The 19767-nt window shown below is 41.5% G+C and overlaps 1 protein-coding gene across 2 annotated transcripts in view; it reads left to right on the plus strand.

Annotated features, from left to right (window-relative positions):
* The first annotated feature begins 1087 nt into the window (after positions 1–1087).
* The window catches only part of PRXL2C (peroxiredoxin like 2C), a 35401-nt gene continuing 16721 nt past the window's right edge, over positions 1088–19767 (plus strand). For both annotated transcript variants that reach the window (XM_075828732.1, XM_075828739.1), the window contains exons 1-4: positions 1088–1395; positions 6949–7017; positions 8773–8826; positions 13272–13380. In XM_075828732.1, coding sequence (XP_075684847.1) covers positions 1201–1395; positions 6949–7017; positions 8773–8826; positions 13272–13380 — 427 coding nt within the window. In that variant the 5' untranslated portion in view covers positions 1088–1200. The remainder of the gene's footprint in view (positions 1396–6948; positions 7018–8772; positions 8827–13271; positions 13381–19767) is intronic.

Raw genomic sequence — 19767 nt, forward strand, 5'->3', positions numbered from 1 at the left:
CTTTAATGCAGGCACCAAGTTGATTTGGAGCGTGTAACTGGTCTGGAGGAGGCTGAATTCTTAATGGTTGGTAGGGGATCAAATACTTATTTCTCTGTGCACAATGCAAATAAATCTATATAATTTTGACTATGTGATTTTCTTTTTTTTTTAAATATAATCTATCTCTCACTGGTAAAATTAACCTAGCCTAAAAATTCTAGACTGTTCATGTCTTTGACAGTGGGCAAACTTACAAAATCAGCAAGGGATCAAATACTTATTTCCTTCACTGTAAATGATAAATTCAGCTCTGCTACTGTTTGATAAGGTGGTAAAAGGCCTAGGCAGGGTTATTGCAAAAAATATGTACTTAAGCACCAGGAGTGATTGCAAAACCAAGTCTTTACTATTACCAATTCTTTACTGAACTAGGGCTCGACAGGCTGCTCTACTGCTCTGCTCCGCTCTACAATGAGGCTCCTGCCTGTCACCTGCAACACAATGGCTCACTGGCAACACACAGTGAGGCACCTGCCCGTCAATGCCTCTGGACCCACTTCAGACTCCTTGCACCAACAGCAGCTTCTCTCAAACGGTAGCTTGTCACTGCGCAAATTTCAGGCTTTGAACGCAGGATGGCGGGAACAGCCACCTTTAATGTACTAGTCACTGCCCTCAGCGAGAGTATGCAGCGTAGTGTCGCTGGTAACGTACCCAACCGGTTGCGGCGCAAAAAAAACCTAACTAAGACAGTGTCCGGGCCGTTTCTCCCGGCGCCAAATGATTTAGACACAAACAAGCCATCCATCATTAACTGTGCCTGCCAAGACACATAACGACAGTGCAAACAATTCAAATAAAGCAATATACGTCGGCTCCTGGGGAGAAAACAAGTTAAAAGCACATATTTAAAGTGATTAAATTAAGAAAACTATAACTCATAACAGAATCCCCTTAAAGGAATGGTGTTTACGCCCACAATCTTACACTACACCAGTATTTCCATTTGTCAAGCAAAATCTGAACATACGGAGTCTTGCTAGTATGAGCTGTACAGTAGTGAAGATACATCACTTAAGGAGTTAACGTGTACTGTAGTTTATAGGGCTTGTGCCAGGGAACAACTCCGCCCATGTCAGAGCAACTGTTGTAGCTACAAACTATCTACTGCTTCAGAGCAGTGTTGTATCCTATCCGGGCCGAAGAAGGAAGCACAACATGGCCACAGAGAGTTCCCCAGTCATCCAGCAAATAGGCCGGAGTGCGGATGCCAATAGTGCGGATCTGTGGAATGCCATGTATCACCCAGACCTGGAATTAGCTGCCACCTGCCTGCTAAAGGATCAGTATGGCAAGACCTTTGAATTTGGGGACTTATACAGAGATAGAAAAGCCATCATAATCTTTGTGCGGGTAAGAGAGCACCCTGATCCTAACACCCTGTTTTTTTACAATGGTATATTTTCGGTCTCATGTATCTTTTGAAAGTAATAATATTACAAGTTATGTATACTAGATTGCCGGGGATAGGTCATTGATCCACAGATTTTTTATCTTAAAATTAGGAAAATTGACAACTGCCTCAAGTATAATAGGTTGAACTTGATGGACTTATGTCTTTTATCAACCTTACTATGTTACTATCAATAATGTGGCTAAGATGAATTTTAGCACGATGCAAAAATCAACACCATGTGACAATGTGATATCTGCAAGATATTTTATAACATGGCTCATGGTAAACGTCTTTATATATTATTAGATAACCGTCACATGCTGTGCCCCAGAACTTACCTGACATGTGCTTGTTGTATATTAAATTGGCCTTATACGCTGTGTCGAGTTTAAGGCCGGGTTCCCACGTAGCGTAAACGCTGCAGAGTTTCCGTAATAGTACTGTGCGGAAATTCCTGCAGCATTTAAAGAAGCAGCAAAGTGAATGAGATTTAGAAAATCTCATGCCCACACTGAGGGAAAAAAACGCAGTGTAAACGTTAATAAATTGACCCGTGGTGCGGAATTTAAATCCGCAGCATGTCAATTTATGCTGCGTTTTAGTTGATTTTCCGTTGCGGGTTTTCCCCATTGAATTCAATACGGATGCAAATCCCGCAACAGAAAGTCAAGTATTGCGGCATATAATTATACTTACCCAGAATGCTCTCCTTCTTACTGCAACGTCATCGTAGGAGGCTCAACTACGTGCAGAGAAGACCGAGGGGGTAAGTATGATTGGCTTTCTTCCGCAGCGGAAATGCTGTTCGAAAAACCGCACCACGATGTTGTGCGATTTTTCGGACAGAATGTACTCCGGATTCCAGGTCGGACACACTGCGTTATTTTTACGCAGCGTATCCGACCCGTGGGAACCCGGCCTAAAGGCTATGTACACCTTTGAAATTGTTGGTTTTCTTTTTAATAAAAATGTGTATCAGTGTGATTGGTGGAGCTTTAGTGCAACTTTGAAAATACATTTTATTAAAAATTATTTTTACTTTCTGTTATACAGTGGCTTTGTATCCTGTATACCTAGTGTAACGTCCATGGCCGCGGACCATCGTTCTGACTCACCCCTCGATGGCCGCGGCCATAGATCTGTGAGTGCTGGCCCGCATCTCCTCCCCAGGAAATACCAGCACTCACTTCCGCTCTGCAGTGTCCCGTAGCGTGCGCGCGCATGCTCGTGCCCGGCCTTAAAGGGCCAGCGCGCACATGAACAATGTTACAAATTAGCCCTAATCACTCTGGACTATAAAAGGGGCTCTGCCCTTTCACTCCTTGCCTGAGCGTTGTTTGTATTCCTATGTTAGTCTTGCAAACAGTCCCTTAGTTGTATCCTGTTCCCTGTGTTCCCGTGCCCTGCTACCTGAATCCTGTGTCCCGTGCTGTATTCGTTCCTGTGCCATCTCTAGTGTTGGAGTCGTGTTGTGCCGTCTACTTCGCCTGCTAACTTACACCACGTCTGTTGTCATCCGCCACGTTTGGCATCTCCTGCCGCTAAGGGCCCATCTGTGTCTTAGCCGTTGCTACTGTCTGGACTATTACAAGTACCCTTGTGCTTGGACTGCATATAGACTTGGTACACAGCTGTTGGGCCAGCTGCTTATCCGCTACGGCGGTGCGGCCCACATACCCACAGATCGTGACACATAGCAGCTGTATCGTGCGCTAAGACCTGAATCAGTCAGTGAATCTGGTTCAGTAAAAGCGGGTCCTGTGTGTCTCTGACACGCAGGATCCACCTGTAATCGATCACATATAAGTTATGAACTTGGATGTGATTGATAGCAGCTTGACCCGCTGTCAAGTTTCAGCTATAGATACAGCTGTATCTCAAAAAGTAAAAATAATCTTTAATAAAAATACTCAATATTTTGAAAAAAAAGTTACACAAATCACACGGATACACATGTTTGTTAAAAAAAAAAAAAAAAAAAGGTGTACATATCCTTTAACCAGGTGACCAATAACTGATTTATCAGGAAGTGCTTAAGGAGAACCTTTCACCTGCCCATACATGTGCAGCATGTAATAGGCTGGGCTTCACAAACACGGTCTCACTTGATTTTTTTTTTATCTTCCTCCGTTATTTACATATCGGTGCCGTTATATTTGGCGCCCGATGTCTAACCCCTACCCGCACCAGGACGTAACTGTCCGTCGTCGCGGGAGGTCACTTCCCGCACGAGGACGTATAGTTACTGAGTTTTTCCCGGTGCACACTGTCGGCGACAGTGTGCACCGGGAACCGGGAGGTCAGCTGTCGCCGACAGCTGACACTCCCCTCTTGCCGGCCAGTGGTCCTTTGCCCCTGATTTCAGCGAATTAACCCCATAAATTCGGCGATCGGGTGCAATCGCCGAATTTTAGGGGTTTCTAGCATATCGGCAGACCCCCGTCCGAAATCGCGGGGTCTGCCGATAGTTAGTATGGCAAACGGAAGCCAAACAATGGCTTCCGGGTCTGCCATGGACGGAAGCCCATCAGGACCAACCTTCGGCTGTTCCTGATAGGCTTCCTGTCAGAGTGACAGAAAGTCACTGTGCCGTTCCCGATGCACACTGTCGGCGACAGTGTGCATCGGGAACTTGGAGATCAGCTGTCCCCGACAGCTGACACTCTCCAGTGTTGCCGATCAGCGGCTCATCGCCGCTGATTTCGGCAATTAACCCGTTGCATGCGGGGCTCGATTGCGATCTCCGCATGTAGCGGGTTTGTAGCGCATCAGCAGCCCCCATGCAATCGTGGGGGCTTCTGATGCTTGTGATGGCACCCGGGGGCCAGACAACGGCCCCCAGGTCTGCCATGTATGTCAGCCTATGAGGATCAGCCTCTGCTGATCCTCGTAGACCAACTGTCAGAGTGACTGTGACGTCACACTGACAGTTGGAATACGTTACTACCTAGGTAATGTAATGTATTCTAGCAGCGATCAGAGCTGCAGGTCAAAAAAATAAAGTGTAAAAAGTAAAAAAAAAGTTAATAAACAAAAATATAAAGTGTAAAAAGTTAAAAAAAAGTTAATAAAAATGTTTTATAAAAGTGTAAAAATAAAAGGTTTTGTTTTCCTATAATAAGTCATTTATTATAGGGAAAAAATGAAAACGTTAAAAAAAGTACACATATTTGGTATCGCCGCGTTCGTAACGGCCCAAACTATGAAACTATAATGTTAATTTTTCCGCACGGTGAACACCGCAAACAAAATAAACGGAAAACTGTCAGCATCGCTATTTTTGGGTCACCACCCCTCCCAAGATATAGAATAAAAAGTGATCAAAAAGTCGCATTTACCCCAAAATGGTACCAATAAAAACTACAACCCATCCCGCAAAAAACAAGACCTCCCACAGCTTTTTTGACGAAAAAATAAAAAAAGTTACGGCTCAGAATAGCGTGTCCCAGAAAATTAATTATTTTAAAGAAACTTCATTTTATTGTGCAAACGCTGCAAAACGTAAAAAAAACTATACACATATGGTATCGGCGTAATCGTACCGACCGGCAGAATAAATTAAAACGTAATTTATTGTGCACGGTGAACGCTGTAATAAATAAAGAATTTAAAGCGCCAAAATTGCTGTTTTTTGGTCACCTTAGCTCTAAAAAAGATCCTGAGGGTCCAAAATGCTCACTATACCCCTAGAAAAATTCCTTGAGGGGTGTAGATTCCAAAATAGGGTGACTTTTGGGGGGTTTCCACTGTTTTGGTCCCTCCGGGGCGTTGCAAACCCGACATGGCACTGATAACCAATCCAGCAAAATCTGCGCTCCAAAATCCAAAAGGCGCTCCCTCCCTCCTGAGCCCTGCTGTGGGTCCAAACATCAGTTTAAGACCACATATGGGGTATTGCCGTAATCGGGAGAAATTGCTTTACAAATGTTGGGCGGCTTTTTCTCCTTTATTCCTTGTAAAAATGAAAAAATTCTATGTTTCCACAGAAAAATAGGTGATTTTCTTCTTCACAGACTAATTCCACTAAATTCTGCAAAAAAACTGTGGGGTCAAAATGCTAACTATACCCCTAGAAAAATGCCTTGAGGGGTGTAGTTTCCAAAATGGGGTCACTTTTTGGGGGTTTCGACTGTTTAGGTACCACAAGACCTCCTCAAACCAGACATGGTGCCTAAAATATATTCCTAAAAAAAGGAGTCCCCAAAATCCACTAGGTGCTCCTTTGCTTCTGAGGCCTGTGGTTCAGTCCATTAGGACACTAGGGCCACATGTTGGGTATTTCTAAAATCTGCAGAATCTGGGCAATAAATATTGAGTTGCGTTTCTCTGGTAAAACCTTCCGTGTTACAGATTTTTTTTTATTACAAATGAATTTCGGCAAAAAAAATGAAATTTGTAAATTTCACCTCTACTTTGCCTTAATTCCTGTGAAACGCCTAAAGGGTTAAAATACTTTCTGAATGTGGTTTTGAATACCTTGAGGGGTGCAGTTTTCAAAATGGGGTGATTTATGGGGACTTTCTAATATATAAGGCCCTCAAAGCCACTTCAGAACTGAACTGGTCCCTGAAAAAATTGCCTTTTGAAATTTTATTGAAAATATGAGAAATTGCTGCTAAAGTTCTAAGCCTCGTAACGTCCTAGAAAAACAAAAGTACGTGAAAAAAAATGATGCAAACATAAAGTAGACATATGGGGGATGTTAACTAGTAACTATTTTGTGTGGTATTACTATCTGTTTCACAAGCAAATACATTTAAATTTAGAAAAATGCTAATTTTTGCAAATTTTTGATACAATTTGAAGTTTTTCACAAATAAATATTGAATTTATCGACCAAATTTTTTCACTAACATAAAGTACAATATGTCACTAGAAAAAAATCTCAGAATCGCTTGGATAGGTAAAAGCGTTCCGGAGTTATTACCACATAAAGTGACACATGTCAGATTTGAAAAAATCATCTGTGTCCACAAGGCCAAAACAGGCTGTGTCCTAAAGGGGTTAAATAAGCCCCTGAACTTTCAATGTGGTGTTTCCTTCTAACTAAATGGCAAGGCGTCGCAATGTCTTCGCTCTGACACTGTCCAATCGGCTATGGACAGTGTCAGGGCGGCTTGTGCTGTGTTACCTCCTGCGAGAACACACACAGACTTGTGGTTCTGCAGAGAGCGCTCTCTGTATCTGTGTGTGTTCTCGTGGGAGGGGACACAGTGCAAGCCTCCCTGACACTGTCCGTAGCTGATTGGACAGTGTCAGAGCGAAGAGATCACGCCCCCTTGCCGTTTAGTTAGATAGAAAAGCCCCATTGACACTTCAAGGGCTTATTTACATATATGGGGCGCAAAATATAACGGCACCGATATGTAAATAACGGAGGAAGGTAGGAAAAAAATTTAAAGTGAGACTGTGTTTGTGAAGCCCTGCCTATTGCACATGTATGGGCAGGTGAAAGGTTATCTTTAACAGATGATAGGATACTGAATACTTTCTCTGTTTTTGTTTAGTAGAATTTCCTCTGCTATACATGTAAAGAATATGTGGAAGATTTGGCCAAAATCCCAAAAAGCTATCTACAGGTATGGTCTGTAATAGAGATAAGAGTTATAATGCTGCACCAAGTATCTGCATTATTCAATTCAAATCAGGGGTGTAAGTATAAAGGCCCATTTACAGGGGCCAATTATCGGGTAAAACGAGCGTTCACAGAAAGCTCGTTCCAGATCATTGCGCTGTGTAAACAGGGCAACCATCAGCAGATGAACGCGCAAACGCTCGTTCATCGGCTGATTGTATCGTTTATGCAGCCGAAAATATCGTTGTTGGCAGCACATCTCCCTGTATAAACAGGGAGATGTGCTGCCAAAATGATAGAAATGTAAGGGGACGAGCGATCAGAGTAACGAGCGGTAGTCCCCAATCTTTACTGATAATAGCTCCTTGTGAAACGAGCAAACGAGTGCCGATCGGCGCTCGTATACACGGCCCGATATAAGATATAAGGGCCGTGTAAGTAGACCCTAAGGCCAGGTTGCCACATAACGTAAATGCTGCGGAATTTCCGCAACGGAATTCTGTGCGGAAATCCCGCAGCATTTACAGTCGCAGCAAAGCGGATGAGATTTATAAAAGTTATTTATCCACTCAACAACCGCCATAGAGTGTTTTTACGGCGGCCGTTCAGGGCAGTTCTTCTGAAGCGCCGCCTTTTCACGGCGACACTTCAGAAGAAATTTTCCCGAATCGGGCGGGTGCTCCTGAAGCCCAGGCTGTTGCTAATAGCCTCAGGCTTCAGGGCAATGATCAGAGACCACTAGCAGCGGTGTCCGATCACATTTAACCCCACAGATTCGGAGGTCAATAGCGTGGCGATCGCGGGGAGACAAGGGTTTTAATGACAGCCGGGGGACTGACAAAGGCCCCCAGGTCTGCCTTTAGTGATTGCCTGGCAATAATACACTACAATACAAAAGTATTGCAGTTTTATTATAAAAGCGATCAAAAGATCGTATAGTGAAGTACCCTAGTGGGACTAAAAAAAAAAGTTTAAAAAAGTTATTAATAAAAGTCCAAAGTAAACTACAAGTCAGCTATGTCAGCAGAAAAATAAAAAAGTTATGTCTCTTAAAATATGGCGACGCAAAAACAAATAATTTATAAAAAAAAAAAAGTGTTTTACAGTGTAAAAGTAGTAAAACATAAAAAAAACCGAGATAGATTTGGTATCATCGCAATCGTAATGACCTGCTGAAAAAAGTTATTATTTTATTTATACCACACGATAAACAGGGTAAATTTAAGACCCAAAAAAAGAGTGGTGAAATTTCAGGTTATTTCCGATTACCCCAACAAAAAAGTTAATAAAAGTTAATCAATAAATTATATGTACCCCAAAATGGTGCTATTAAAAACTAAAACTTGTCCCGTTAAAATCAAGCCCTTATACAGCTATGTCGATGGAACAAAAAATAAAAAAAATTAGAGCCCTTTGAATGCGACCATGGGAAAGCGTAAAAAATTGCTTGATCATTAAGGTTTTAAAATTCCTTCAGTATTAAGGGGTTAATAGCATTATATTTATGTATATTATCATCGAAAAGATAGTTGTGAACACTTTTCTTTATATTACAAAGAGTATATCCAACATAACATTGCAAGCAGGACTATGAGCTAATAGGAATTTGGATGCTCCACTGTATTGTTGGAATCATCCTACTACTTTGATGAGTGACTCACTCCAATAATAACATTATATGGTACTTATATCTAAAATATTAAATTTTTTTCCAATGCATTGCAATAATATAATAACTGAATAATTTATTTTTTTTAAGGCTGCAGATGTCAGACTTCTTGTTATTGGGCAGTCATCCTATCTACATATACAGGTAAAATGTTTTTTTGTTTTTTTTAGAAGAACGAGTACATAGAATGATTAAAAAATAGCAACATTTGCCTCATTTTGTTCACATAAGTAAATTATATATCCAAGTTTATAATTTGCTTATTTGAAACAATTCATCTTGCGGTGGCTGAGAATCAGTAAATTTGGGACTCATGCACATGGCTGTATTATGGTTTCGAACAAGCTCCGAGTCGTATGTTGCTGGAACACAAAGCCCATAGAAGAGTTGGCGGCCTTACTGTAACTCTGAATGTCACTCAGTTTATGTAGATACATACTGAAGGCTTTATCTGTCATATTCCGCATGAATTCAACAGGAACATTTTTTGCCATGTTCACATGCACTGTATGAAGGAGGTATTCTCCCCTAGCAGGGTTACATGCAGATTTTGCCATGGATTTCACTATGGCTTTAGGGTATGTTCACACGACCTATTTTCAGACGTAAACGAGGCGTATTATGCCTCGTTTTACGTCTGAAAATAGGGCTACAATACGTCGGCAAACATCTGCCAATTCATTTGAATGGGTTTGCCGACGTACTGTGCAGACGACCTGTTATTTACGCGTCGTCGTTTGACAGCTGTCAAACAACGACGCGTAAAAATACAGCCTCGTCAAAAGAAGTGCAGGACACTTCTTTGGACGTTTTTGGAGCTGTTTTCTCATAGACTCCAATGAAAACAGCTCCAAAAACGGACGTAAAAAACGCCGCGAAAACGGCGTGAAAACGCAGTGAAAAATGCGAGTTGGTAAAAAAAACGTCTGAAAAGCAGGGTCTGTTTTCCCTTGAAAACAGCTCTGGATTTTCAGACGTTTTTGTTGACTACGTGTGAACATACCCTTAGCGGTGTATTTTACCCTTTGCATTGCATTGAGAAAAATCCGCTGTCACCATCAGCAACAGATAGTGAAGTTATTGGATTTTCTGCAAGTTCTATTTCAATTAACTGATTTTCGGTCGCAGAAATTTCTGCGGCAAAATCTGTTGCATGTGACTGCACCCTTATACACTGATCAGCCAGAACATAAAACCACCTGCCTAATATTGTGTAGGTTCCCATCATGCTGCCAAAACGGCTTTGACTCCACAAGACTTCTGATGGTGTCCTGTGGTAACTAGAATCAAAATGTTAGCTGCAGATCCTTTAGTTGCGAGGTGAGGCCTCCATTGATTGGACTTGTTTTTCAGCACATCCCACAGATTCTCCATCAGATTGATATCTGGGAAATTTGGAGGACAAGTTAACACCTTGAACTCGGTCATGTTGCTCAAAGCATTCCTCGACAAATTTTGCAGTGTGGCAGGGCGTATTACCCTGCTGAAATAGGCCACTGCCATTAGGGAATACCATTGCCATGAAGGGGTGTACTTGATCTGAAACATTGTTTAGGTAGGTGGTACGTGTCAAAATAGCATCCACATGAATGCCGGACCCAAGGTTTCCCAGCAGAACATTGCCCAGAGCATCACACTGCTTCCACTGGCTTTCCTTCTTCTCAGTGCTTCCTACTTATATCTTTTATCGAGGTAAGAAACGCACATGCACATGGCTGTCCACATGATTTAAAATGTGATTCATCACACCAGGCCACTTCCATTGCTCCATGGTTCAGGTCTTATGCTCAAGTCCCCAGTATAGGTGAATGCTTAGGGTGGACAGGGATCAGAATGGGCACTCTGACCAGTCCGCAGCTATGCAGCCCAAAACACATCAAGCGGAGATGCATGGTGTGCTTTGGCACCTTTCTATCATAGAAAGCATTAACTCTGTCGCTAGTTGACTAGTCGTCCTTCCTGGAACCATTTTTGTCAGGTACTAGCTACTGCATATCGGGAACACCCTAATAAACCAGCCGTTTTGGAGTTGCTCTGACCCAGTCATCTAGCCATTAAAATTTGTCCGCTGTCACAGTCACTCAGTTCCTTCTGCTTGCCTATTTTTTCTGCTTCGAACACGTTAACTACGAGAAATGGCTGTTCATTTGCTGCCTAATATATCCTACCCCTTGACAGGTGCCATTGTAACCAAATAATTAATGTTATTCACTTCATCTGTCAGCGGTTTTAATGTTCTGGCTGAACGGTGTGTAGTGTTTGAGTAAAGATCAAATATTAGTATGACCCCATATGTTAAGAAAATAAATATGCCTTAGCATGAGGTGTTTTTTTTACTTGACAAAGCTTATACATTTTCACATACTAAGCTTTCAAGTAAATGTGTGAATACTTAATTCACACAAAACTTATCAGTGCAAAACCTATTATAGACAGTGCATTCGCAAAGTCTTCAGACCCTTTCACTTTTTTCACATTTTGCTATGTTGAGGCCTTGTGCTAAAAATGTTTTTTTTTTAGTATTTCCCCATCATTCTGCACTCCATAATGACAAAGTGAAAATAGAAATTTTTGCAAGTTTATTAAAAATGAAAACCTCAAATTCCACATGAACATAAATATTCAGACCCTTTGCTAGGACAATTGATCTAGGGAAATAGGAGGCCCCCAGATCTAAATTTCATCTTTGAAATGTTACTACAGCTTGATTGGAGTCCACCTGTGGTAAATTCATTTGATTGGACATGATTTGGAAAGACACACTCCTGTCTATATAATGTCTCACAGCTGGCAATGCATATCAGAGAAAAAAACAAACCATGAGAAGGAAAGAACTGCCTGTAGAGCTCAGAGACCGGATTTTGTGGACAGGATGTGAAGGGGAAAAAAATGCAGTATTCGGGACACGGCGCCTGACAGGTAGATATTCAAAACGGAGTATGTTATAGTAGGCTTTATTTGTAATAATTACAAATAAAGCCTACTATAACATACTCCGTTTTGAATATCTACCTGTCAGGCGCCGTGTCCCAAATACTGCATTTTTTTCCCCTTCATATCCTGTGTTCGTTTTCCCCCGGGAACAGAACTTTTTCTCGTGGAATAGCAGCGGGTGGCAGCCGACTTCCACAACTATCTCCATGTCATTCTACTTTCCATGCTCAGCAATAGTGTTGTGCCTATCCTAGCACAACTCTGCCAGGTGAGTACATCAGCTCGCCTTTTGCTCACATTGTCCCCCGTTCCTTACAATATTACCTTAGAGGAGCGCCGTGTCCTCCTCTCTTCGTTTTTCTTTATCCAGGATTGTGTGGAGGCACAGATCTGTAAAAGGGTACAAAAAAATTTGCTGCATTGAAAGGTCCCAAGAATGGCCTCCATAATTCTTAAATGGAAGAAGTTTGGAACAATTCTTCCTAGAGCTGGCCACCCGACCAAACTAAGTAATTGGGTGAGAAGGATGGTAAAAGAGGTGACCAAGAATTCAATAGTCACTCTGGCTGAGCACCAAACATTCTGTGTGTATATGGGATAAACTTCCAGAAGCTCAACCATCACTGCAGCACTCCACCAATCTGGGCTTTATGGCAGAGTGGCCAGAAAGAAGCCTCTCCACAGTAAAAGACACATAAAACCTGCCTGGAGTTTGCAAAAAAAGCACTTTAAGGACGCTCAGACTGTGAGAAACAAGATTCTGTGGTCTGATGAAACCAAGATTGAACTTTTTGGCTTCAATTTTAAGCTTCATGTCTAGAGGAAACCAGGAACTGCTCATCACCTGCACAATACCACCCCTACAGTGAAGCATGGTGGTGGCAGCATCATGCTGTGGGGGTGTTTTTCAGTTGCTGAGACAGGAAGTCTGGTCAGGGTTGAGGGATAAATAAATGGAGCAAAGTACAGAGATATTCTTAATGAAAACCTTAATGAAGGTTCACCTTCCAACAAGACAATGACCCGAAGAACACAGCCAAGATAACACAGGAGTGGCTTAGGGACAACTCTGTGAATGTCCTTGAGTGGCCCATCCAGAGCGCTGACTTGAACCCAATCAAAAATCTCTGGAGACACCAGAAAATGTCTGTCCACCGGCGATCCCCATCCTACCTGACAGAGCTTGAGAGGATATGCAGAGAAGAATGGCAGAGAATCCCCAAATCCAGGTGAACAAACCTTGTGGCATCATTCCCAAGAAGACTGGAGGCTGTTATCACTGTCAAATGCGCTTCAACTAAGTACTGAGTAAAGGGTCTGAATACTTATGTCAATGCAATAGTTTAGTTTTTCCTCTTCAATAAATTAGCCATTTTATTCCAATCAGCGCTGGATCCGACTTTCCGTTACCTTTGCTATCAAATATCACAAGTTACAACCTTCTACAATATATAACGGGTCAGAACTGTCCTTACATGCTGGACAGTTGTCTAAAGTAGTAAAATGTTACGGCACTAGCAAAAAGCGCACCACAAGATGAAATCTCCACCATTTTGCAATACACATTTATGCTTTAAAATTGTTAGTGAAAATATGACTGTTTTCTATGCTCTGAGAACAATGATCTAACAAACATTTTTCTGTGTATTTTCCAGCAATTTTGTTCTTTAACTGGATACCATCATGAACTATATGTTGATACTGACAAAGATATCTATTGCAAACTAGGCATGAAAAAAGGAGAGTCGTCAACAAATTCTTCAGGTAACAACTTTGTAATTATAAATCTAATTTATCTTGGTGTTTTTTTTTTGTACTTTAACCCTTTAACACAGAATGACATACTTGTACATCATACTGTTCAAACAGACACAGGGGCGGGCCACCAATGGGCTGCCATGTTAGCCGGGGCCTAACAAAGGCCTCCAGGCCTGCCATCGCTGCCAGAGGCACGACCTAATAGTTTTACAATAATGCTTTGGTATACTGAGAAAGTTTTATATCATTTCTAAAATGATCGCTTTGTATGGTGCCCTAGACAGCAAAAAACTAGCCCACATACGATTACATTGACGGAAAAATAAAAAAGTTATGTCTCTTGCGTGATAAACACATTATTTTTGTTCAAAATTGTTTTTATAGTACACAGGTAGTAAAACATAAACCTATACATATTTGGTATTGCTGTAATCGTACTGACCCATAAAATAAAAGGTAATCTGGTATTTACACTACATGGTGAAAGGGCGTACATTTTAAATGCAAAATTGCAATTTTTTTTCCCACCACCAAAACAGTTAATAAAAGTTAATCAATAAATAAATTAAAAAAAAACTTATGCCACAAAAAAACTCTCTCATACAGCTTAGTAGATGGAAAAATAAAAATATTATGGTTTTTGAAATGCAATAATGAAAAAGACCAAAAAGAATGCATGGTCCCTTAACCCCTTAAGGACGCAGCCTAGTTTTGGCCTTAAGGCTCAGAGCCCATTTTTCAAATCTGACATATTTCACTTTATGTGGTAATAACGTCGGAATGCTTAAACCTACCCAAGCGATTCTGAGATTGTTTTCTCGTGACACATTGGGCTTCATGTTCGTGGTAAAATTTGGTCGATATATTCAGTGTTTATTGGTGAAAAATTGCAAAATTTAGAGAAAATTTTGAAAAAATTGCATTTTTCAGAATTGAAATGCATCTGTTTGTAAAACAGACGGTTATACCACCCAAAATAGTTACTAGTTCACATTTCCCATATGTCTACTTTAGATTGGCATAGTTTTTTGAACATTATTTTATTTTTCTTGGACGTTACAAGGCTTAGAACATAAACAGCAATTTCTCATATTTTTAAGAAAATTTCAAAAGTTTTTTTTTTAAGGTACCTCTTGAGTTCTGAAGTGGCTTTGAGGGGCCTATGTATTAGAAACCCTGATAAAACACCCCATTTTAAAAACTAGACCCCTCAAAGTATTCAAAACAGCATTTAGAAAGTTTTTTAACCCTTCAGGCATTTCACAGGAATTAAAGCAAAGTGGAGGTGAAATTTGCAAATTTCATTTTTCTTGCTGAATTTCAATTTTATTCATTTTTTTTCTGTAACACAGAAGGTTTTACCAGAGAAACACTACTAAATATGTATTGTCCAGATTCTGCAGTTTTTAGAAATGTCCTACATGTGGCGCTACTGCGCTCGTGGACTAAAACACAAGCCCTAGAAGCAAAGAAGCACCTAGTGCATTTTAAGTCCTCTTTTTTATTAGAATATATTTTAGGCAGCATGCCAGGTTTGAAGAGGTGTTGAGGTGCCAAAACAGTAGGAATCCCCCAATAGTGACCCCATTTTGGAAACTACACCCCTCAAGGAATTCATTTATGGTTGTTGTTACCATTTTAACCGCACAGTTTTTTCACAGCACGTATTTGAATTGGGTTGTGAAATGAAAAAAATGTAATTTTTTCCAATAAAATGTCATTTGTGATCAAAATTTCTTATTTTCACAGGGAACAAAATACCCCATTTTGTTGCCCAATTTGTCCTTAGTGTGGCAATACCCCATTTGTGGTGATAAACTGCCGTTTGGGCCCATGGGACGGCTCAGAAGGAAAGGAGCGCTATATGTTTGTTGGAGTCCAGATTTTGCTGGATTGGTTTTCGGGTGCCATGTCGCATTGGCAGAGCCTCAGAGGTATCAAAGCAATGGAAACCCACCAAAAGTGACCCCATTTTGGAAACTACACCCCTCAAGGAATTCATTTATGGTTGTTGTTAGCATTTTGACCACACAGTTTTTCCACAGCACCTATTTCAATTGGTCTGTGACATTAAAAAAATGACATTTTTTCGAATAAGATGTAATTTTTTATCAAAATTTCTTATTTTCACAGGGAACAAAATACTAAATTTTGTTGCCCAATTGCTCCTGAGTGCAGCAATACCCCATTTGTGGCAATAAACTGCCGTTTGGGCCCATGAGAGGCCTCAGAAGGGAAGGAGCGCTGTGTGTTCTTTGGAGTACAGATTTTGCTGGTTTGGTTTTCGGGTGCCATGTCGCATTTGCAGAGCCCCAGAGGTATCAAAGCAACGGAAACCCATCAGAAGTGACCCCATTTTGGAAACTATACCCCTCAAGGAATTCATTTATGGGTAATGTGACCTTTTAGACCCCATAGTTTCTTCACAGAACTTATTTGAATTGGGCTGGGAATTAAAATAAAATATATTTTTTCCTATAATATGTCATTTTAGCTCAAAAATTCTTATTTTCACAAGAAATAAAATACTCCATTTTGTTGCCCAATTTGTCCTGAGTGCGGCAATACCCCATTTGTGGTGATAAACTGATGTTTGGGCCCATGGGAGGGCTCAGAAGGAAAGGAGCGCTGTGTGTTCTTTGGAGTCCAGATTTTGCTGGATTGGTTTTCGGGTGGCATGTCGCATTTGCAGAGCCCCAGAGGTATCAAAGCAATAGAAACCAACCACAAATGACCCCATTTTGGAAACTACACCCCTGAAGGAATTCATTTATGGGTGTTGTGACCATTTTGACCCCATAGTTTTTTCACAGAACTTATTTGAATTGGGCTGGGAATGAAAACAAAATTATTTTTTTCAAATAATATGTAGTTTTGGCTGAAAATGTCTTATTTTCACAAGAAACAAAATACCCCATTCTGTTGCGCAATTTGTTCTGAGTGCCACAATACCCCATTTGTTGTGATAAACTGCCGTTTGGGCCCATGGGAGGGCTCAGAAGGAAAGGACCACCATTTGGCCTACTGGGGATTTTCTAGTGCGAAGTCATGTATGCAGAAGCACCTGAGGTACCAGTACAGTTGAAACCCGCAAGAAGTGACCCCGTTTTAATAACTACACCCTTAAGGCATTCATCTAGAGGTGTAGTGAGCATTTTGACCAGAGACCTACACCCCATAAACTGTAATGTGGGTTCTCCCGGGTATGGCAATACCCTACATGTGGCTGTTATCAGCTGCCTGGACACACAGCAGGGCTCAGAGGGGAAAGACGAGGGGGGATAAGCTGTGCGGAGTGCATCAGGGTAAGTAAAATTGGGGTAAATGATAAACCAAGGGATGTATGATAAATTTTAAAACTGACTTTCATACAGAGCTCTGGTTATTCGGGACACGTGTCACATTGATATATTGTGTCATCCCTTATAGCAGACTATGCACCTCTTTTGACTTTTTCCCTTCTTGCCAGTTTGGGGAACTTCTCCTGGAAAGTGTTGCCGCCTTGGTACGATGCGTGTGGCCCCGCTTCCAGAAGTACTGGGTGCCCCCCCCTTCTTGGTCCCTAAAGATTAGGTTCTTGATAATTACCTCTTGAAATTCCAGGAAAGTTCCTGTCTGGCCTGCACATCGACGTAGCACGTACGCATTGTACAATGCCATCTGTATGATGTGCCCGGCCAGCTTCTTATACCACACCGCATGGCGCTGTAGGGCTTCAGGATTTGATCTGACAAGTCCACACCTCCCATGTACCTATTGTAGTCCAGGATGCAGTCTGGTTTGGGGGTGGCCTTTCCTTCATATAGCCTAAACCTGTAGGTATACCCGGATGCACTCTCGCAGCTTATACATCTTCACGCCATACCTTGCCCTCTTACCCGGCAGGTACTGGCGGAATTGAACCCTCCCTTTAAAATGTACCAGGGACTCATCAATAGAAATACACTTCTCGGGGGTGAATGCTTGGGAAAACCGGGCACTGGAACGGTCTAATAGGGGTCTCCGTTTATACAAACGGTCAAAACTGGGGTCATCTTGGGGTGGGCATGGCTCATTATCAGTATAATGTAAGAAGCAAAGTATTGTCTCATTTATTTATTTTTTTAGGTTCCAGTTCAGTTCTGAAGTTGCTTTGAGGGGCCCATATATTAGAAACCCCTATCAAATACGCCATTTTAGAAACTAGACCCCTCAAAGTATTCACAACAGCATTTAGAAAGTTTATGAACCCTTTAGGTGTTTCACAGAAATTTAGAGCAAAGTAGAGGTGAAATTTACATATTTTCTTTTGTCAGAAAATCCTCTTTATACCATTTTTTTTATAACACAAAAGGATTTATCAGAGAAACGCAACTTAATACTTATTGCCCAGATTCTGCAGTTTTGAGAAATATCCCACATGTGGCCCTAGTGCGGTAATGGACTGAAGCACCGGCCTCCGATGCAAAGGAGCACCTAGTGGATTTTGAGGCCTCTTTTTTTATTAGGCACCATGTCCGGTTTGAAGAGGTCTTGTGGTGCCAAAACATTGAGAACCCCCCAAAAGTGACCCCAATTTGGAAACTAGACCCCTTGAGGAATCCATTGTAGTTTTCATGGGGTGCATGCGGCTTTTTGATCAGTTTTTATTCTATTTTTAGGTGGCGTGGTGACTAATAAACAGCAATTCTACTATTGTTTTTTTATTCTTTTTTTTTTACTGCGTGCACCGTGCGCTATAAATGACATATTCACTTTATTCTGCGGGGCGATACGATTACGGCGATACCAGATGTTTATAGTTTTTTTTTATGTCTTATGGCGTTTGCACAATAAAATACGTTTTGTAAACAATCATTTACTTTTTGTGTTGCCTTATTCTAAGAGCCATAACGTTTTTATTTTTCAATCAATAAAGCCGTGCGAGGACTTATTTTTTGCGTAACGAACTGTAGTTTCGATCAGTACAATTTTTCGGTAAATGCGACTTTTTGATCTCTTTTTATTCCATTTTTTGGGAGGTGAAGTGACCAAACAATTGTGATTGTGGTTCGGTTCATTATTATTATTTTCCTTTACGGCGTTCACCGTGCGGGATAAATAACGAAATAATTTTGTAGTTCAGGCCGTTACGGACGCGGCGATACCAATTATGTATAGTTTATTTGTTTGTTTATATATTTTTATTAATAATAAATGACTGATAAGGGAAAAAGGGGGATTTTTACTTTTAATACTTTTAAAACTTTTATTTTCTTATTTTTACACAACTTCTTTTAACTTTTTTTTTACTTTATTACTTTGTCCCACTAGGGGACTTGAGGGCAGGAGGCCCTGATCGCAATTCTAATACACTGCACTACATGCGTAGTGCAGTGTATTAGAACTGTCAGCTACTCACTGACAGCAAGTATAGTGGGTCCTGACGTTGTCAGGGCCCACTTGGCTTCCGTCTATGGCATAGCCGGACGCCATTGTTTGGTGTCCGGTTGCCATAGTCACCATCGCCGGCCGCTATCGCGTAGCAGGCCGGCGATGGCAGCTTAACCCCTAAAAAGCCGCGATCTCTATAGAACGCGGCTTTTAAGGGGTTAATCAGCGGGGACACAGCGATCGGTCCCCGCTGTAGGAGCTGTGACAGCTGCTGAACAAGACAGCAGCTGTCACAGCTCCTGTATGTGTCGGGAGGACGGCCGAAACGGCCGTTACTCCCGAGACGTACTATTCCGTCATGGAGCGCGAAAGATACAGCTGCCATGACGTAATAGTACGTCCAGGAGCGGGAAGGGGTTAAGGCCAAAATAGGCCAAGTCATTAAGGGGTTAAAGCATAAATGTGTATTGCAAAATGGTGAAGAGTTTTCAACTTGTGGTGCGATTTATGCTAGTGCCCAATGGCGGATCATCATAGGGCGTTTTGGGCGACCGCCCGAGGCTCCCGGGGGGCCCATGGCAGCCCAAAGTACAATGTTGTTTTGTCGCGTTTTTGCAGCGAATCGCGGAAAAAAACATGACGAAACGGCATTGTATATGTCCTGAAATAGGACCTTTAGACATAAGGTCAAATGGCCTCATCTCTAAACAGTAGTAAGAACTTCAGAGACCTGCTGGTCACATGACCGCAGGTCCTTGAGCAGCAGCAAGACTCCACAGAGAAGACAGGTAAGCTGCTAAGTAAGTATAAGGGGATGGATTTGTTTAAGGGGTCTGTATTTAGGGGGTCTGGTTTGGGGGCTATATTTAGGGGGTCTGGTTTGGGGACTGTATTTAGGGGGTCTGGTCTGTATTTAGGAAATTTGGTGTCTATTAGTTTAAGGGGTCTGGGGTCTGTATTTAGGGTGTCTGAGTTCTGTATCAGTTTAAGGGGCTTAGGGTCTGTATATTTAAGGGTCTGTGTTAGTTTAAGGGGGTCTGT

This window comes from Rhinoderma darwinii, chromosome 1, assembly GCF_050947455.1.
Source record: "Rhinoderma darwinii isolate aRhiDar2 chromosome 1, aRhiDar2.hap1, whole genome shotgun sequence".
NCBI lineage: Eukaryota > Metazoa > Chordata > Amphibia > Anura > Rhinodermatidae > Rhinoderma > Rhinoderma darwinii.